The sequence below is a fragment of the Camellia sinensis genome, unplaced genomic scaffold (genome assembly GCF_055761805.1).
Source record: "Camellia sinensis isolate YWXY unplaced genomic scaffold, ASM5576180v1 Unanchor11, whole genome shotgun sequence".
NCBI classification, from domain to species: domain Eukaryota; kingdom Viridiplantae; phylum Streptophyta; class Magnoliopsida; order Ericales; family Theaceae; genus Camellia; species Camellia sinensis.
The window spans coordinates 7845931-7868172 of NW_028128989.1; the positions used below are offsets into that span (position 1 = coordinate 7845931).

A 22242-nucleotide genomic window follows, 5' to 3' on the forward strand; every position below is an offset into this window, starting at 1 on the left:
GGGACCATGGCAAGGGCCCTCGAATGAAAACAAAAGGGGATTAAGGGATGTGGAATCAAAGGATAGCTCAATCGAGTGTAATTGTGTCGATCTATGTTTATGTGGAAATCTTGGTACATCACGGTTGCAATTGAATGTGGAAATGCAAGTCTTAACTGAGCAATTATCAAAGCAGCATCAAACATCTAATGCATGGAACGCACCAAATAGAGTGCTAACTGATCTTGAGCAGTGGCCAAAATTAACCATTGTGTCCCCATTGGCAGCAAATGAAATGATAATGTCAAATAAACTTGGCTCACCTAATGCTGATCAAAGGAGAGAAGTACTTGGCACCAAGCAACGGAAGAGTGTTGAAAATGTGTAAGCTTGTAGAAATGAGGATTTGGTTGAACAACATATGGAAGACATATAATCTAGCAAGGGTGAATGTCTTGATCGTAATACAACTGCTATATCAGGCAAGCCTCTACAAGTTTGGAGCTCTTTACTTAAAGAGAAGATTAACAAGGTGTCAAAAATGAAGTATAAAATAGGTGCTCATAAGATTGAGAACCTAGTAGATGGTATGTACAATGTTCCTATAGAGATCTCAAAAAATACTTTTCTCATTGGGAAAATGTATTGGTTAGATATTTCATTGATAAAAGATTCTCTTTCCATTATGTGAAAACTTGGGCAAAGAAACTTTGGAGAAATTTGCTTGAGGATGTTGGCTCCATTGATAATGGGTCTTTTATTTTTAAAGTAAATAGTGAAGAGGCCATGGACAAAATTTTGAAAAATGGCCCCTATTACGTTGGGGCTAGATTGATTGTTGTTAAAAAATAACAACCTAAACTAAAACTAACAAAGTGTGAATTTTTGAGTGTGCCGTTGTGGGTGAAGTTGTATAATGTTCCTTTGGAGCTTTGGACTGAAGAAGGTTTGGGTTATCTTGCTAACATCATTGGAACTCCTCTTTATTTGGATGAGCTTACGTTCAAGAGAAGCATACTTACGTTTGCGAGAATATGTATTGAAATGCCAGCAAATAAAGAGATCCCTGAGTCTTTCAAAATAAATCTTGGTTATAGTGACCCATGTAAGATTCAAGTTAAGGTTTCATGGAAGCCTCAAACGTGTGACGTTTATGAGATTTTTGGTTATACCACTAATTTGTGCCTTCATAAGCCAAAGTCCTTGAACCCTCCATCTTCCAAACAAGAGTGAAGGGTCAGGAAGACTAACATACAAATTCCAACTAAATGGGAAGTGGTGAAGTAAAAGGGGAGAGATGGTGGGAAAGGTTCAACGACAGAGATAAACAAGGAGGGAGAGACGCAGCATTTCACCCCATCAACATCTAATGTTTTGATGTCCTTGAATCATGTGATATGGGAGAGTTGGGAAATAGAGAATTAAATCAAGAGTTGCTGTGCCAAACAAAGAGTCTAAAAAGTAGGAGTCCATCTCTAAGTGATCCCAGTAATGGAGAGACTACAAAAGGAGGATAACAGAAGAAAATCAAAGCGAAACTTCATTAATTGAAGAGTGCTGGAGGGAAATTTTGAATCATTTGTTGTGTATATTGTGTTTGTCTCTATAGGCTTAGTTTGTTTCTTTTGAGGAATTAGTTTGTTTTTGTTTATGTATGTTCTTCCTACGAAAGATGTGTATTAAATTTCATTGTATATCTTTCTTTTTTAGTTATAATATGACTTGCTTATCCAAAAAAAAAACTATATCTTTTTAAATTGCAAGAGTGATTGGTGTTATTTATTTATTTTAAAATATTCTAAAATTTCAATTTCATCATTTTAATTCATAAATTTTATCATTTCAGGATATAGTCTAATTGGAGAGATGTACCTAGATCATTAACAATGCTGGGGCCTAAATACCTATTCGAATAGATAAAAATATAACTTTACAATTTAAATCACCTGTGATTTCATGAAAATGGAAGTAGATTTTTTTATGATTGAATTTATAATAAATTAAAAATTAACATGTAATTTATGAGACTTGAAAGAGTCTTAATAATTTTTTTTTCAAAATTAACAAGTTGTATCTATTCTATTATGTAACATGAAGACTGAGTTAGTATAAATACTATTACACATTTTACAATTTTAAATTATCCTTATAGAAGTATTTTAAAATTTGAATTATTTATTTATTTTTAATTATCTAGGTACTACTATTAATGTCTATTCCAATGCATTGGATGTGCAATGACGATATGAAACCCAATAAAATACACAAGCAAGGAAGGAAGGAAGCAAGCAAGCAAGCAAGCAAAAGTGCAATAGGGAACTCTCCATGCAGATGTACATTGAACCTGGACATACTCCATTTGGGCCTATAAAAGTCCCACACCAAATCCCTCCGTCTACCATTCCAAAGAAAGAATCCTGGATTAGTGAGAGAGAATAGAAAATGGCTCCAACACTAGCAGTTATACCTGAGCAACCGAAGCTCCACCGCCGCCAACCTCCGAGTCTGGCGGCGAAGGAGGAGGAGGAGGAGGAGGAGGTGGTGGTGTTGAGGAAGAGGAATGAGGAGTTGGAGAGAGAATTGAGGAAGAGCGTGGAGAGGGAGGAGAAGATGAGGCTAGAGCTTCAGAGAACGTGGCAGAGGCTGAGGGTGGCCGAGGAGGCGGAAGAGCGGCTTTGCTCCCAACTCGGGGAGCTTGAGGCGGAGGCTGTCGATCAGGACCGGGCCTATCGAGCTCGCATTTTGTCATTGATGGATCAGCTCTCTGCCGCTCAAAAGCTTATCCACACTACTTCTTCCATCTCACTCCCCTCCACTCCTCAATGACCACCACCACCACCACCACCACCACCATGTATACATATATATGAATATAATTATGTGAGGTAGGAGAAGAAGAGTTCGCTGTCTCCAGTAGAATCCCCATGAATTCTGTTGTGTGTCAAGGTTCACGAGTCATGAGTGAATTCATAGGTTCCCTGTTTTAGTGTATTTTTCCACTCAAAAAAGCTAGCGTTGGGATCCAGAATTTATATATGTGTGGTCAAAATTAAATTGATCATGTGCGAGATTCACATCTAAAATGAATCTCTGAATAATTTCTTGATTTTTATGTTTAGGTCCATGGCACTACTAATTTTCATTTCCTTTTTGCATCTGAACCTATTGTTTCCTAATTCAAAAAACACATCTTGTGAGTAATCATGAACTGAAAATATTTCATTTTAATCATGAACTGAAAATTTGATCTTCCATTTTAATCATGAACTGAAAATATTCTCCATAATAAATAACATCTTATTGCAACGACGGATCTAAGATTCGAACTTTAGAAAGATAAATACACATGTAATTTCTTATTTTTTAAAATTATATTATTATTACTAGTATAATATACATACTATATAACTTCTGATTGTATTATTGATAAAATAAGTACAAATTGATAGCACACAGAAGTATTATTGATAAAATAAGTAAAAATTGATAGCACACAGAATGACATGTACCCAAAATTGTATTACACAAATTGATAGCACACAGAAGTATTATTGATAAAATAAGTACAAATTAACACACAGAATGACATGTACCCAAAATTGTATTATTGATAAAAATAAGTACAAACAAATTGATAGAACACAGAATGACATGTACCCAAAAAAATTGATAGTATGCTATATGACAATTGGTGATAAAAATGAAACCCACATTTATATATTAAACCTTTCTTAATTTAAGAAGAAAATGAGTATTGAGAGATGTTAAAGTTTCTTATAGTGTCTTTGTGTTAGGCCACACACACCCCTCCTTTTCTCTCCCTTCTCATACCGTCTGGCCAGACCCCTCCCCCTCTTTTTCTCTTTCCCTCCTTGTTATTAGAGTCTTCACATAGTAAACATGACACAAACATCTGACAGATTTTTTTGTTAACACACAAACATATTGATTGGAACAAACACTTATTTCCCTTTCTGCTAACATCTTGCACTAAAATTCACACAAGCACTTCCACAGTAAATATGCGCCAAGGGCGATCCACAGCCACAAGTAAGCAATCCGCAAGCACGAAACCCTGCACATTTCATTTTCTCAACACTCTTCCCTTCCTGTTTCCTTGTAAACTATACACCTATAGACACTGAAGGACAAACAAAACAACAATTTGTGACATATGTGCAGAATAATGAGCAAAAGACACTCGTACCCATTTAAATATTTTAAAAAAAAAAAAAAACAGAATTTTCCACATTCCAACATTGACAACACTTATGGCGCCATGGCTATTTAAATTATGCAGAAGCTCCAATATAAAGCTACAACAGTCTTTAAAGTTTCTAAAAAAGCACATAACGGTAACTGGAATTTTAATACGACAACTGAGACAAAAATCTCAAAACATAAAAAGCTCTCCCTGATGAATGAAATATTTCTTTTGTAACCACCCGGTTCAATGCAGCAAATTAGTTTCTGCCTCGACTTCCTCTCAGCTCAGGCTCCCTAAACACACAAACCCAGTCACAGATGAGTTGTGTTCGCGAGTAAAGATTATAAAATGGAAAAAGATACTTCATAGAACACTCACTAGGGGTGGGGCCAACTGTGGAGCCCACACAGTATAGGACCCCACACCATTGTGAGTGTTCTGTAATCCATTCTATGGTTTGTTTGTGTATGTAGAACTACTGTTATAAAATTAGTTCACAGGGCGCATGGGTCAGACCTCTGGATGTGATCGAGAATGAGAAGCCTAGGTCCAGGAGGGATTTTGACATCTCTAAGAGCACTGAAACATATCACCGTGGAAAATACCATCAAAATATAAATACAGTTAAAATGAAAGTGTAAAGGATGGGTGAATCTTAACTACTTGCCTATCGGTGAGCAAAGGCAAAGTGGTGTCGGTTAACAAGCCTTTCTTGAAATTCTTTTCATAATTCTGGAGGCCAAGGTTGGTTAACATGCTTCTCGTTTTCACGTAGAGCACATCTTCAACTGGTGGTTGAGAAAACTTCTCCCCTAGCTGCATGACCACACGGAAAATGCTCTAAGCATGGTTAAGTATATCAACACAAAACAATTATAGAACCATCTCAACATTCTCACCTGGCTCAGAGAAGGCCATGGACAATGACATAGACAAATCAATTCATGTCATACACAATTGCCTAAACCTTACTTTACCAGGACATTCATTCAGGTTCTCCATGTATGAAAGGTTAAATATGAATAGTTCTCTTCATATAGATTAGATACATTTTCCTCTTCCCTATATTCAGGAATTATTTTAATTTTTTTTATAGCAATCCATGCATATTTTCCTCTATATGGAAAATATTGAAAAAAAAAATCAGAAATCCATGCAGACTTCCTTGGCTAGGGATTTAATCTTAGGAAGGGATGCACAAAATCATGTCAAACCCAAATAATGCAATTGAATACAATAACTTCAAGCATTGTCCAAGCCTTAATGTTCAGCATGTTACCATCACATTGTAATAGATTGATTATATCATGTTGCTTTTGAAAATCTGTGGAGATGTACATAAAGAATCAGAGACAGCATCTCCAAAAACCTTGCCAATGGCACATAACTAAATATGTCCGTCTTTGCAAACTTATTTAAACTAAAGTTTTTTTCTGTGTTCAAGTAGCTACAGTTTGTGGAAGAACCTGAGGGAGTGACAGTCAGAAAAGTGAAAGTGAGTTTTCAACAAATTCTGCTACCAAATGGTGAAACTCACTTGTTCATCAATACAATTTTCAAGTTATAACAGCAGACTCCTCTACAAATGTCCAAACAGATGGCAGACACAAGTGGAGACAAGTGTCATGCACACGAGTACAGCACACCACTCCTGAAAGTTAGAAGTGTAACAGTTCAGAGTACCTGCCCCTAATGTCAAAAATGCCATGTTAATGTGGTAAATTTTAGCTTTACATATGTCCATCTGAACACATAACAACATGGGGTCAACAGACAGTATGTCAGTTCATATGCAGTGCCATTGGATATCATATAGTTCGCCATAAATAGCACCAACACTAGAATTATGCAGATTCTAACATGTTCACAGCATGCATTGGACTTCTTTATAGCAATGGACTTCAAAGTAAACACATGGTAATAACTGGGGTGCTGTTGAAGTTGATGAATTTCATCTCTGGATTATCACCTTGAAAAGTCCACCCTGAACAAGTGCAAAGAAGAGGCCAGATGTGACTACATTGGCTGCCTGGTTCGGGCCACCCAAGCCACTCACCAATGAAAACATGGCTCCAGAACCAAAAGCTGCCACCATACTGCAATCATAAATCATCTCAAATAAGTAGACAAATAAGAGTAAGGGAAAATAAAACCCCTTTGCAAATTCAAAATCCAAACATAGCTTTAAATGATACACCTCGCAAGGATTTGTTAAAAAAAAGAGGGGTTATAAAAATTTTGAGGGGCACACATGAAAAGAGGGGACAAATTGCAAAATGATAGTTTTGAAAATTTTAAGCGGGGACCACCCCTCCTGGGCCACTGATGGCTTTGCCACTGGTCCTCACCCAAGGAATGTGGCCACCGCCATGCATGCAATGAACAGTGCACTTCACCTCCGGCAAGCCCAAAGAGTCTCCATTGCCACTCTCTCTGCCACCTTATCTCTCCCCATTTCCACCTCTGGTGTTTTCATGCCATCTCAGTCCCTACCATAACTTCCCAGAGGGCTTCTCAACCTGCCCACTCACCGCCAATCCTCTACCATTTCTATTGAAACTTAAATGCCCTTCATCATGTTGTACAAAATAAATGTGCAATGCAATCATCCCCAATGACTAATATGCAAACATGTTAAGGAGCCAAACACCGGTGATGTTATGACAGTCAATGATACAATAATTGTTTATTATTTCTTAGGTAGATTAATGCCAAAGTGTTATGCAACAATGCAATTAAATAAATGAGGCAGTACACTTTAGCAACTATCATATTCAAGAAAATTCATAAATTAGTTATAAGACCGTTGCAATTTCAGCTCCCCTCTGTTCCTATTTATCGGAATATTTATGAATTGGTGTGATAGTAAGTGCAATCTGCCCCAAGCATTTCGGTGTAGGTTCCAGTCACATGAATTAGCCTCTCTCCACAAAAAAAAGTGTGAAGAAGCTAACTACTTGCTACCTCTCCTACTTGCTAACTACATTCTCTTTGTGACACAATTTTTTTTCATATAATCAATAAATGAATTTCAATAGTAGTAGTAACCACATCTTCCACCAATATACAAATGGATGACTGCTTTTAACTACCATTTTACATTAGAATTGCTCCTTTTAAATGGTTGTTACGTACTACAAAAACATTTAAAAAAATATAGAACCTTTTTTTTTTTTGTTTTTTCGGATTCTCATGCATCCTCTCTGAGACACAACTATTTTCCTACAATCAATAAATGAATTTCAATAGTAGTAGTAACAACATCTTTCACCATTATACAAATAGATGACTACTTTTAACAACCATTTTACATTAGAATTGCTCCTTTTAAATGGTTGGCACGTACTACAAAAACATAAAGAATAAGCTTTAAGCCCAAAACAATTATAGATGTCCTTCATCACGTGGTACCAAAAAAAATTTGCAATGCAATAATCCCAATGACTAATATCCAAATATTAAGGAGCCAAATACTGATGATGTTGTGACAGTCAAGGATATGATAATTGTTAGTTATTTTTTAGGTAGATATTTTTTTGGGTGAATATTTTTTAGGTAGATTAATGCCCATATGTTATGAAATATTGCAATTAAACAAATTTGGCAGTGCACTTCAATATCTATTATTTGCAAGAAAATTCATATGTTAGAGACCAGACCAGACCATTACAATTTCTGTTATTCTTCTTTATAATATATCTATTTTTATATTTTATTTTTTTGGGATTCTCATGGATTCTTTTTGCAAATCAAAACATTTTTCCTAGCATCAATCATTGAATATCAATAGTAATAACCAACCACATCTTCCACCAATATGCAAATAGATGACTACAATAGTTTTTATTTCCGCTATTTTACATAGAACTTTTGAAGAATAAGCTGTAAGCCAAAAACATCCTGAACAATAAGGTGGAAAGAAAAGGTTCAAGTAAGCTTACCTAGACTGCACATCCTCCTTCCCTCTTATTCTTTTCATGACACATGATATACCGGCATTGACACCTGTCATGACAGCAAAATTGCGTGCTTGTACAAAGGGACCCCCTGCTAGGGCCTATAAACAAAATAAACCATTTGTTAATTACACATCAAGTAAGTTTCTACATTAAACAGTAGTTGCATCATCAAAAAGCTGAATTTGGGTTGCCAGAAACAGGATGTTAGAATAAGAACCAGAGGGCCCTAATTCCACTTCCAAAGGCTTGCACTACGGATCAACTTATTCAGGGTATGCTTAGATTAGAATACCTGAAAATTCTCAATTTGACTAATAGAAGAATCCATTCCACATTCAAAATCAGATACAATTCCAAATAAAACCAAAAAAGCCCTAAATGATTCTTCAACAAATGAACAGATAAATAGAAATATCCTTATCATGACCCATAAAACAAGCAACCAAAAACCAAGTTTGCTCTATTTTAACAGATTCAGGGTATGCTTAGATTAGAATACCTGAAAATTCTCAATTTGACTAATAGAAGAATCCATTCCACATTCAAAATGAGATACAATTCCAAATAAAACCAAACAAAGCCCTAAATGATTCTTCAACAAATGAACAGATAAATAGAAATATCCTTATCATGACCCATAAAACAAGCAACCAAAAACCAAGTTTGCTCTATTTTAACAGATATAAGCACAGGACCCCAAATTATATAATCAGCAAATCAATCCAGAACTTAGCATCTCCAATCCCTGACTCAAACCTATATCAAATTTAAATTTGGATAAAAATCACTCAAAACACCCTCCACTCATTGTCCCAAACTTACACCAAATTGAATTTTACTAAAAATTTTACCCAAATCAAATGTTTACTCAAAATTTTCAAGGTTATTTAGTGGCTCTCAAATTTACCACTCTCCAATTACCGAATCTTTAACATGGGGCGGGAAGTTAAACTTGGGAACTTGCCGTCCTTGGCTTGTTAATCCTCCTTGTGAGGATGGGTATCAGCTTTGATTATCACGTTACTTTTTTTTTTTTTTTTTTTTTTCTCTATTATTATCTATTAAATTTTTTTCTTTTACTTAAATCTGAATATGTCCACCGGAGTGGTTTATACCAAATAAGGCTTTTACACAAATTTTTATTCAAATGAGTAAAATTTTGAGTAAGCTTTTACTCAAGTTTTCAAGCATTGTAGTGAACCAAAATCCCCCCCAAAAAACCCCTAACTCGGCACAAAACCTAATTTGTGAAGCCAGCAATAGAATACACACATATAGGTATGCATGAAAAATAAGTAATATATGAAAAATTAGGAGGGTAAGGGTGAGGATGGAAAAAGAACCTGGGCTTGCTGGAGAGAGGCCATGGCTTGGGGATTCATAGAGGCAGCATTAGGAGGAGGAGTGGGGAAAGAAGAAGAGACGTCGTTGGTGAGGGTGCCCATGAAAGCACCTATGGCGGCACCCTGGGCGGCGCTGGTGGCGGTGACGACGGCGGCCTCCACTGGCAACGACTGCTTGGCCAACCATGCCTTGAACCCTGCCTCCAATTCCTTGAACTTGGCTTGCAATTGAGCTACTGGGTTCTGTGTCTGAGTCGCCACTAGTCCTTTTGACATCTCCCCCACCATCACTCTTTGCTATCTCTATGTTTTTTTGTTCTCGACTTATCGCTGCTGTGCAACTCTCTCCTCTCTCTCTCTCTCTCTCTCTCTTCTCACAATTGGAATCCGGAAGCTCTAACAAGGGGCTGTTTTGGGGAGTATGGATGGATAACAAAATACGGTAAATTACACTTTATACCCTTCCATTTCATACCTAATTTTATTTTTGTCCTTTCGTTAATTTAATGAGAAATTCTATTTTCACATACTCCGGTCTTGTTTGGTATGATCTAAAAAAGTCAAAAAGTCACTATCCTATTTAAGTCACATTATCTTAAAGTCAAAAAATACATTTATTTAGATGATTCTAATCATCCCTTAATTACCTCAATACACATCTTGTCTTAATACACATACTTATTAATTTAATTATTAATTAATTTTTTCAATCTACACACTAAAAGTTACAATTATATCATTCACTCATAATCATTGTACATACACCACTCAATCTTATTTTTACACACTTGTTAAGTGACCTTACTTTTAGATTTGTAGACCCATTTTATACCGACGTAAAGATCATTCAAGACCACAATGTGAAGTAAGACAAAATCTTCCATTGAAGACCCTATTGAACCTCTATTAAAAATACCATTGAAAACCCTTCAAAATATTATTGAAGATGAGGCATCTTTCCAATTTGTTATTGCATTTACCATTTTCAGATCTCTGTGCACTCCATTGCTATAAAACCCTCATGTTTTGTTTTTTTAATAAATATTTTTCGATTTGGGGATTTTGGCATTGTTTTTTCAAAATTATACATTTAATAACTCCTAAATAAAAGTCATTAGTTTGATAAATTTATTCTGAAAAAAAATAAAAAAAAACTTTCAGCAGTTGATGTCTGAATGTAATGAAATAATTCGACAGTTGATATCCGAATATAATAAAATAATTCAGCACTGATTGTTCGATTGAAAACCGCAAAAGGAAAAGGGAAAAAAAAGTTCTGTACGAAAAACTAACATTTTCATCACTAATGGAGTATAAATCTAGAGATTAAAACAATATGAGAGTTGTTATGAGAGTATTTCTTTCTAAGTAATAAAAGAGTATAGGGTGTGTAGTAAGCAAAGTGACAACAATGAAAAAATTACGATTTTTTTTTTACTCAAAATGTGTATATTAAGATTTTTTTCATTTTTAAAAAATGTGTACAGAGAATATTTTCATAATATTTTGGGTGCTAGTGGAAATTCATTATGGTCATTTTAATTTAAAATATAATTGTCATTAAAATAATATTTTATTAAGTATGCATTGAGATAATTAGGGGTATGAAAATAGAATTTCCCTAATTTAATGTTAATTAGTTAATAGAAATTGTCATGGGACGACCCTAGTACAAGGTATTTTTAGTGAAAGAAAAATACAAATCCATTTTTATTTCTTATTCTTTTATATCTATCAACTGTAATTTTTTTCTTATACTGTAATTACATCACTTTTTATGTTACTTCAATCTATTTCTCACTTTTTATGTTACTTCAATCTATTTCATCATTTCTCCACCATTTATTGATGGCATTAGCTGATAATAAGGAATAAAATTATCTGGCAAAAGAATTGTGGTAATAGATAATAAAAAGCATGTGGGGAAAGGATGTGGGTCGCGATGATAGGGAGGGGCAATGGCCATGAGTAGTGTAGAGAAAAATGATTATGGAAATATGATGGAGTTATATTAGAGAATTAGAAAAGAAAAATAAAGAAATTATGTTTTTATTATAAAAAAGGTTATCATATGAGAGTTCTATGACAATTTTTATTAAATAATCTAACATCAAATTAATGAAAGGGTTATATTGTGATTTGATCAAAATATCAGAGATTGACTGTTAGAATTAAAAAAATATAGACCAAAATAAATTCTAATATAGTCTTTGAGATTTGAAAAAAAAAATTACAATATTAGTCTTATATTTTTTACATAATTATATTAACATTTTTTAATAATGTTAAAGCGACTGAAATTAATATAGACGATAAATACACTAAAATAAATAAGATATGTATATATATTCTAATTGAAAATATATGAATATATTATTTTTTTTATTCATGTAACTAACCAATTATTGATAAAAAAATAATTTAATTATTATATAAATTAAAATTACTAAAAAAAGTTAATATAATTATATTAAAATTATAAAATTGCCTGTATTTTTTTTTTTTTAACATTTTAAGAAACACGACTGTAGTTTAGCCTAAAATATTAAAGTATAAAGTGTAATTTATTTTTATTTTTTTTAATAGTAATTTCACCCCGTATCGTCGTCGGCTATTGAGGCTACGGCAAAAGACAACGTAGCAGGCTCATTGAGCATCTTTTCATTAAATTTGTGTTAAAAATAAAATAATTAGAAAATTTAAGAAAATAGATTACAAAAAGGTCATAACATTACATTCCCGGGCCAGACCATGTTGGATTTTCTTACCCCCGTTTATATTTATTAAATATTAGCATGTCACTCGTATTATGTATGTACGGGATAAAATAACATATTATTTATTAAAAATATGATAATTATATTTAATTTTATATTTTTTTTCTCATAAATAAAATTTTATATATAAGTTTAAGAGTTTTGTTTTAAATGTTCCTTTACTATAATATTTACTCATAAACATAGATTAAAATTGTTGTATTGACAATTAACAATTAAAATTATGTTTTGTTATAAAAAAATGACATAGTTCTAATACTTTGCTATTTTAGAATAAAAATATATGAATTTTTAAAAAATTTATATTGGTTTTTGAAAGGAAAATAATTAAAGAAATTTTAAAAACTTAATGAATAAGAAAGAATCATCGTAACATGTAATTTAAAATATAAAAAAAAGAGTTAAAAATGAATAAAAACTTTAAAAAGATGTGATTATAATTAAAACTAATGTCATATTTATTAATACGTATAATTTTATTTGGATATTATTTATATTTTAACATGCTTATTGAAAACAAAAATAAATAAAAATAAAAATATTAATATTAATAATTTTGAGTTTTAAAATATGATTTTGTAGACTTGCTATATTAACTTTTGGAAGGAATATATTGAATTTTTTTACAAAAATTGAATATTAGTCATTGAACAAATCTTATAAGATTTATAAAATAAAATTTATAATAGGAAGAAATTAATGATATTGCAGCATATGCATTTTAACAATTTTAAATTTTGAAAAAAAAAATAGATTAGGATTTTAAACTTCAATTATTGTTCAACATTTTTATTTAAAATAATATAAATACGGATAGGTAATAGATAGATTAAAATTAATTATAAATATAGCTATATTTAAAAAAATATGGTTCTGTATAGTTATGTTTTAAATTCTAAAATTTATTTTTTAACTTCCTATATAAAAAGATTCAAAATTTTAAATTACATATGATTTTTTTTCTAAAAACATATGAACTCACAGTGGAGTAGAGAGAGAACTACCATAAACGAATAGAGGAGCTGCACATATTAAAAATAAATAATTAAATAATTGACTAACACCTTTAATAGTTTAAAAAATTTGATTAAAATTAAAATTTTCTATTTATAGCTTTGAAAAACTATTATATGCATTTGAAATAATGCTCTGCACCAACTGTCAATTAACACATATCATGATATCAAAAAAGTATTAAAAGTAATTTTTTTTAAAAAAAGTAATAATATATAAACATAAAATCAATACAAAAAACTTATTAATAAAGATTTTGCTTGGATTTTTATCTATCATTTTATAGTGAGTGACATATTTTTTTTATTATACAAATGATCCTATCACGCCATTTTAGTATAAAAATTCTAGAAAAACAATATTAATCAACAAAAAATAGTTATAAACAAAAAACAGAAAATGGTTGGAAGAGAGGAGAGAGAAATGACACAAAAAATATGAAATACAAAAACAAAAAAATGATCATAGATAAAAAAGAAGAAGAAAAAATGAAGTACCTAAAAGATAAAAGAGTCTGTTTAAAGAATAGAACAGATTAAACATAAACTAACCTCTAATTTGTCTCAAAAAAATAAAGTTAAAAAACAATCAGTTTTATTGTTCCATGAATATAATATTTATAGGGCAAGCAAGACATGAATGGCTTGGAAAAAGTATAATGTATGATGGTTAAGATTTTTGAATAGAAGAAAGAATTGGTTAGAGAAAGAGTAGTGGTTGGTCATTACACACACCAAAAATAAATCACTAAACTATACCAAATTCTATTAGAATAATGGCAAGTCCAGGTATCAATCCACAGGGACGAATGTGAAATTAGATTAATTCAATCGCAAAATTCCTAAATTAATTTTGATTAAAAAAAATAGGATTGATTTTATAACTAAACAACAATTAAATGAAATTGAGGAATTATACTGACAATTAAAATTAGGGTTTGAGATATTAATTTTTCGAAAAAAAATCCTAGGGCAGAGAATTCACCACTAACCACATGAATGAGACTTAACATTGGCCAACCATTGCGATTCGGTTTGAAGTACCCAATAATTCACAACTACAAGTTTGAAATATTGATCAAGAGGGTTATCGCATTCAACATACAGGCACGAATTATCCTGAGTAGTACGAGTCGTTTGCTCTAACTATTGTGGCAATACGACCCATCTCTCATAGCATGACTCGTCTCGTACTTTGAATACAAACACAAAGAAAACTAATGTATGGAAAGTATTAAACAATCACAGAGAGTAAAATGCTTGAACAGATGAAAGAAACAAATATTAAAAACTTCTAAATCATCCATACATCCATTTAAACCAATTCACAATTAAAGCTAATGAAAAATCCTATTACATGGCTAGGGTTTCATCAAAACCCTAGAAAAGACGACTAACCACTCATGGAGGAGTGAGAAGAGGAAGAAGATGAGGAAGAAGCCCCCATGGAAGTGTCCTTCAAGCTTTGGTAGAATAATCACCTCTTTAGAACCCGAGCCTCCCTTTTCTCTGAATTAATTTTTCGAACCCTAATTTTGGCTATTTTTCTATCTTTTATTCTCAGTAAAATAGACCAAAAATTCCGTGCACGCGTCCCTAGGTGGGCAGCTTGAGCGCCTATGTGGGCCGCACGTGCGGTGGTCTGGCTGGCTCGGATTCTTCATTTCTCGCACGAAGAATCTGCTTTCACGCCCTTTTTGATTGAATTTTCATATTTCCCGCCAAATCTGTACAAGTGCATGAAACACATCATCTCCATCAAATAAATAAAATTGAAAGACTAAAAATGTAACTTAAATGGCCTCAATGTGGTACCTTTCGGCCAACATCACACCCCCCAACTTACATTTTGCTAGTCCTCAAGCAAAACAAAAGAAATAAGAAAAGGAAAATACTCTAAGCCACTTTCGTAGGGATCACGATTGCATTTAGCATATACAACAAGCCTTTAAACCACAAGGTTACCCCAAGTGGACGAGTATAGTCTCGTGAGGGTTTTCAGAAATGATACCCACAAACATCAACATATTCATATCCGCTCAATAACAATTAACCACACTACTCCACACAACAACCAACTTATGTGCCACTACAGTATGATATTAAGACATGATGAGTCATTGAAGACACAGTGGACAAGTATGAAGGAATCTATTGAGCCAAAACCACAATTCAGTTTATACAAAAGTAAAGTCCCCTGTACTTGTAAATGTTAGTAGACACATCATTAGTACTCTCGGTGTAAAGTGCAATCCCCATATTAGTTAAATGTCCACTATAATAGCCCAGTGTAACTCATAATAACACTCAACATATACAGAAAAACTAAACTGTTGCAACCAAGATTCTCATTTTTTTTTTTTAAAGGCTGTGCAATGTCGTGATCCATTAAGCATTCTAGTCAACCCATGTAACAAGCATTGGGCCAATGACTCCCAACCCAGACGGTTTTAGGGCACTAAGTGTAGAGACACCCCTACGGGATTAATAACTCAAGCTGAAAATGCTACGAATCCGAACAAGTCATTCTTATTTTTCCTTAACTGTGCAATGTCTAGGTTCCTTAAGCTTTCTAATTAACCCATGTAGCAAGTATTGGGCTAATGACTCCCAAACCAGATGGTTTTAGGGCACTAGGTGTAGAGACACCCATACGGGCTTAATAACTCGAGTTAAAAAGGCTACGAACCCAAACAAGTCAAGTGTTTTTTTTTTAGAGAATCTTGGCTACTCATTTATTCTTTTCTACAACCTTAACCATTATCAATGATGTACACCAGAGATTATAATAAAGAGGTCACCGCTATGATAGTGTGTTCATGTGAATTAAGGCATACTCATGACAAGTGTACTAATACCACAAACACAAACAACTATCCTAGTGCAAACATCACATGTGAGTATTTATCCAATAAACCATTTTCAAGCAAGCCAACTATGTTCCCCAATTAACATATGCTCATATCATTATCATACTGGCTCAAAGTAAACATTAAGTGAAGTGGTGCAATCAAGTGCAGCAAGTATAAACATGAATAGTTATTACAAATACCTTCATCCCCCAACTGGAATATAACATTGTCCGCAATGTAAGCAATGATACAGTAGATAGGAAAACGAAAGAGAGGATCTTACCAGACAGCGTGGGCGCACATCTAGCGAGGCAAGGACACCCAAACACACACTTTGAAATATATATATATATATATATATTTTGTGTTTTTTTTTGGGTACAGTATAAAATAAAAAGAAAAACAAAACAAAACAAAACAAAACAAAACCAAATGAATAAGGAAAGAAAATAAAGGAAATATACAGAAATCACTGATGTGGATCTGGCAGTGGTGGGAAATGCTGCTCAAATAGGGCATGCATCAGTGTCCGAGTCTCGAACGCCTCATCATGAACCCTAGTGCCATGCTGATTAAACTGCCGATCAAACTGATTAAATCGCTAATCAAACTACTCAAATCGTTGCCCACTCGAATCCCGGTATGCATAGAAGTCAGTTTGTAGAGAGGCAACTGACTGCCGATACCCATCAAATGCCACCTGTGAGTAATCCCGATAAGCCTGGTAGTCGGTCCGGAGATCAACCACAGAGTGCTGAATGGCGGCTTGATTATCCAAAAGAGCCTGATATTACACCCTCGTCATACGGAATGGCGCTGGCGGTGGCGCTGGTGTGGCGGTGTGCTCGACTAGAACATCATTAGGATTGGCCGGGGCATCGGGGAGGACTAGTGGAGGCGGTAGACGAGTAGTGGTTTGACGCTAGTGGGTTTTACCATAAAATGTGGGCAGCGAAAGCTGAACCTCATTGGCCTGAAGTGGGTATGTCTGTTGGTCTTTAACGAGCGCAGTAATGAGATTGGCAAAATGAAGGGCCCATGTAGAATTGCCTCGAGTATTACGTATTTTGACTTCATTAAAGATTCGATGCATTTGGTTGTAGATCAAAGTAGGGATGTCAACCTAAAACCCGAAGTCAAATCGATGAAAGGCATGGAGCAAGTCCTCTCGCCGCTCTTCCTTGTGGCCAAGAGGAATGACATTCTTTTTCAGTACCACATCAAGGAAGAGAAGGCGGCGTGGTAAATTAGCCCACCGGATACCAGTCCTGTTGTTATTATCCTGCCGCCCCTCATAAAATTCGGTCACCAATTCCGGGACAGTAAGTTCTCGAGTGAATACCGGGAATTGTTTTGCATTAATAGGGTCCATGGAACAGTGGAGGACCTCAGCAATTGAAGCTGGAGTGACCACTAACTCCACTCCATCAACAAGGGAGCAAAGAGCTCCCGGGGCCTCGTCACTGACGTACATATGCTGATAAAAGAATTGCACAATGCGAGGATATGCCGGTTCAGTGACAGTGCAGATGCCCAGGAGGCCCCGGTCTTCAAGTTGTTGAATACTTCATGCAATGGTTTGATGGTGACGGAAGAAGTCCACATCAAAGGACGTGTCACATGCAACGGGTTTGGTGGCCCAAGCATTGATTGGCACATCTCTTAATGCAATGTTGGCATTGTGGGGCCGTTTGGGTGCTCGGTGGGATAATGAAGACATATCTGCAGAAAATAATTCAACCACCACAACCAAAAATGTGGAACCATTATATCAGCACTCATAAAAAATAGCATGTATGCATACATCACTCAAAACCGCATCATCCTCACACCACCGAATTGATTGATATTTATTTATTTACAAACACATAGTAGAACTATAAAGATGAAATAAATAAGAAAATAACATTAAATTAAACAATCTAGGTTAGTAGAAGAGAAGAAAGTAAAATAAAATAAAATAAAATAAAAATTTAGAAAATAAAATAAAATAAAATAAAAACTAGACTACTTAATAATTAAATGAACAATTACATCATAGAATGAAAATAAAAATAAAAATAAAATCACTAACTAAACAAGTAAAATAAAAATAAAAATAAAATAAAATCAGTCCACTAACTACTTAAACTAACGAGAATCACTAACGAAACAATTTAAACTAAATAAATATAACAAATAAAAAAAAACTAAATTATTATTATTATTAACACCCTTATTTCTAAGCTTTTTTTTTTTTTTTTTGGCATGGACCGCACATGCGCCGGAGAGGGCCGCACGTGCGGCGATCGTCTTCTTGCCCAAATTTGATTTTTTTTTTTTTTAAACTAACCCTAAATCTAACTACAATACAAGATTGACAGAAGAAATAAAAAGTTGGAAACCAAAAAGGGATGATTTACCTTGAAGTAGTGAAGAAAGAGAGGAACAAGGATGAATTTTGCCGGAAAAAATGGTGGTCGCCGGAGATTCAATGGACGGAGAGAAAATAGGGCGCCGACGGTGAGATGGTGGTGAGGAAGAAGGAGGGCGAAGGTTGGTGATGGTGGGGTTTGATGGAGTTTGCGGGTGTGTGGGGTTTGATGGAGTTTGTGGGTGCGTAGGGTTTAGAGAGAGAGAGAGAAAGAGAGAGAGAAAAGAAGAAGAATAACGATAAAGATGGGTGGTAGATAGAGATAGTTGGGAAAGTGAGGGTCAGCAAAGTGGGTTAGGTTTTGGTTAAAAGACTTTTCATTTTTTTTTTAAATAAAGAAAAATATATAAATATATATATACACATGATTTTTTATTTATTTATTTTATTTTATTTTATTTTATTTGAATGAAATATAAAATAGATAAATAAACATAAATAAATAAACAAACTTCAGATTTTGTTTTTTTGTTTTTTTGTTTTTTTTTATAGAAGAAGAAGAAGAAGAAGAAGAAATAGAAATAAAAATAAAATGAAATCAGATAAAATAAATAATAAAAAAAATTTTAAAAAATCTGTATGTTTTGTTTTTTTTTTTTTTTTTGGCTGGACCTCTCGCGCGCCCATTTGGGCCGCACGAGCGCCTATTTTTGGCCGCTCCAGCGACGTGAAAGCAGTACGCTCTAGGGGTTGGGCCGCTCGTGCGCCCAGCCCAACCGCTCGTGCGGGCTCCCTCTTTTTTTTTTTTTTTTTTTTTTTAACTGGGTTGCTCGTGCTAGGCCGCTTGTGCGCCAAATGGGGCCGCACGAGCGCTCAATTTGGGCCGCTCCTGCAGCGAAAGTGGGCCGCTCCTGCGGCATGAAAGCAGTACCCTTTTGGGGTTGGGTCGCCCGTGCACCCAACCCAACCGCTCGTGCGGTCTGGTTTTTTATTTATTTATTTATATATATTATTATTATTATTATTATTTAAACTTGACTAAGTACAATTTTGTTTTTTATTATTTATTTAAACTTGACCAAGTACAGTTTTTTTTTAATATATATTTGTTTTATTCCCATTTATTTATTTATTTATTTTTTAAAAATTAACCAAGTACAACACACACAAATTTTTTTTATAAATATATATATTTTTAAAAGATTAAAGAAAAGAAATTAAAAACCAAGTATAACCCAAATCATGCTAAACCATTTCTACCTTCATTTGACATCCGAAATAAATATAGTACTTTAGAAAATATCGGAATGCCTAACAAGGGTATAATCTTCACACAAAAAACACGGGTACTACTTTTCTCCCTAACTGTGTTTGTAACCTTCCCTATTCCCCAACAGGGTGACATACTAGGTTGATTCGGTATCCAGAATCGAGGCGCATAAAGTTACCTCAACCTTTGGGGTTGCTATACAGAGTTTAAGCCGGGATAGTTTTGAAGCAATCTCCACACCTCTGGGTATTTAAACCAGACTCTAGTCTCGAAAATTCCAAACCTTTGTGTTCTAGGCTTTGCCATTCGAACTCTAGTTTCCACCATCTCAGTTGGTCTCTTAGGAACTCACTACAAACACAGTTAGGTGGCTATACCAGACCGTCAGATGCCGTTCGGGCACGGCTAACACCAAATGAATTACACCTTTAGAGGATTTAAAGTCTCCTAGACTCAAAGTAATCACTATGGAAGATATATTGGGTCCGTCAGATGGACAACCTCAATCATCTCCCCTTTCTTAATACCATCCACATACTGTTTCAATCTTTGGCCATTGACCTTGAAGGTCGTACCATCTTGTGGGTTTTTAATTTCAACCGCTCCATGCGGAAAGACTTCTATAACGTCATATAGGCCATCCCATCGAGACTGGAGTTTACCCGGGAACAACCACAATTTGGCATTAAATAGCCACACTTTTTGGTGAGGCTTGAAGGACTTACGAGAAATATGTTTATCATGAAATGCCTTAGTTCTAGCCTTGTAAATTTTAGAACTCTCATACGCATCATTGCGAAGCTCCTCTAACTCATTGAGTTGGAGTTTTCGATAGTCACCGGCTTTAGCCATATCAAAATTGAATTTCCCAATGGCCCACAAAGCCCGGTGTTCTAACTCAACAGGGAGATGGCACGGTTTTTCAAACACAATTCTATATGGAGACATCCCAATGGGTGTCTTATATGCAGTACGATAGGCCCAAAGAGCATCTACCAACCTAGTGGACCAATCTCTCTTATCGGGCCTCACAGTCTTTTCGAGGATGTGTTTAACCTCCCTATTAGAAACCTCTACTTGACCACTAGTCTGGGGATGGTAGGGGGTGCCAACTTTGTGAGTGATCATATATTTGCGCACCAACGCCTCGAAGAATCGGTTGCAAAAATGTTTACTACCGTCACTAATTATGGCACGTGGGAACCCAAAACGACAAAAAATGATCTCATGGAGGAATTTAACCACAACCTTATGATCATTCGCTCTGGTTTCCACTGCCTCCACCCACTTGGACACATAGTCCACAGCTACCAAAATGTATTCAAAGCCAAAAGATGGTGGAAAGGGACTATAGACACCCCATTTTTGACCGTCCTCAAGATTTGGACGTCATTGTTTGAACACTTGATGATCATTCATGCTCGTGTTCGTTTTGAGTTTCTGAAGGTCTCGGCTACGCGCCTTGCCTTGAAGCCTCTCAACTTTTTTGTTTTGTGCTTGGTTGTGTACCAAGAGCTTGTGGCTTTGTTTCTGAGGGAAGGAGGTGACTTGTTGGCCAGCCCTACAACCCATCGGCTAGACCTCATGCCTATCGGCCTTACTTTCTTTTCATCGGCCATCAGTGCTGGCCGGTCGACACCTTTAATGGTCAGTCGGCCATTTTTTTGGTCGAGGCCCATTTTTCTGCTTTTGCAGATATTTTTCTTCCAACTGGTGCCAGCTGTTGATCACTTGGTGTATCCTCCATACACGTGTATGGAGGGATTTTAACAAGCCCTTGGCTTGTTCAACAAGCTTGGGACTTGTTTTTCTATAAGAAGGGAGGTCCCTCTCCCTTTCTAGAGGTTTTGAAAAATTGAGATACAAACACATATCTCTCTCTCTCTTTCTATATTTCTTCCTCTCTCTCTATATTTGTGCGTGTTTGTGCTCAAAAGTGTCATTTCTTCACACTTTTGCACACAAACACCTAGTGAAACACCTTCATTACTGAGCTAAGGTTCTTAGAGGTTACATTTGAGTGGTTTAAGCTTGATTTTTGCCTCTGAAGTTGCTGTTCTAGAATGGTTTTTCAAGGGTGAGTCTCTTACCTCTTTGAAGCTTTGTTTTCATAGCTTATTTGGCCCTATTTGCATGCTTCTTTTGGCTTGGCCTTCAACTGTAAAAAGCTTCCTTTTAAAATACTAAAAGTGTTTGTTTGAGGCCTCTTTGGTGTTAGAGGTGGTCTACCCCATTTTGTGCCTTATTTGGCCTTGTTTTGAGCCATCTCTTTTAGGCCTTTGGATCACCCTTGTTTGGCCTCTTCACCACTGAATTCCAGAGGAATTTCAGTTGTGGAAAGTGAGTTTTGAGGCCTCAAATGGGAGGGGGTTGCCCTCCCTCCTCTTCTCTTGTTTGCTTGTGTTGATGACTCATCAAAGTAGCATGTCTTTCTAGCATGTTTTGGCTCCATCTCAACATATCTTAGGCCTTATTCAGTATGCCTTAGC

General features: G+C 34.9%; 3 protein-coding genes across 3 annotated transcripts; 1 reads left to right on the top strand and 2 right to left on the bottom strand.

Annotated features, from left to right (window-relative positions):
* Window positions 1-2371: 2371 nt before the first annotated feature.
* LOC145814531 (protein RESPONSE TO LOW SULFUR 3-like) lies at window positions 2372-3091 on the top strand. The gene has a single exon (XM_082911428.1). The coding sequence runs from the start codon at window positions 2422-2424 to the stop codon at window positions 2803-2805; it is 384 nt and encodes a 127-aa protein (XP_082767554.1). The 5' UTR covers window positions 2372-2421; the 3' UTR covers window positions 2806-3091.
* Window positions 3092-4238: 1147 nt separating this feature from the next.
* Window positions 4239-9932, bottom strand: LOC145814530 (chloroplastic import inner membrane translocase subunit HP30-2-like). Its single transcript, XM_082911427.1, has 6 exons — window positions 9489-9932; window positions 8128-8243; window positions 6156-6282; window positions 4854-5002; window positions 4703-4765; window positions 4239-4479 (listed from the first exon to the last, which is right to left on the bottom strand). Exons 1-6 carry the CDS (start codon window positions 9774-9776, stop codon window positions 4443-4445), a joined length of 780 nt encoding a protein of 259 aa, XP_082767553.1. The 5' UTR covers window positions 9777-9932; the 3' UTR covers window positions 4239-4442.
* A 10286-nt stretch (window positions 9933-20218) lies between these two features.
* Window positions 20219-20881, bottom strand: LOC145814499 (uncharacterized). Its single transcript, XM_082911330.1, has one exon. The coding sequence runs from the start codon at window positions 20879-20881 to the stop codon at window positions 20219-20221; it is 663 nt and encodes a 220-aa protein (XP_082767456.1).
* Window positions 20882-22242: the final 1361 nt, after the last annotated feature.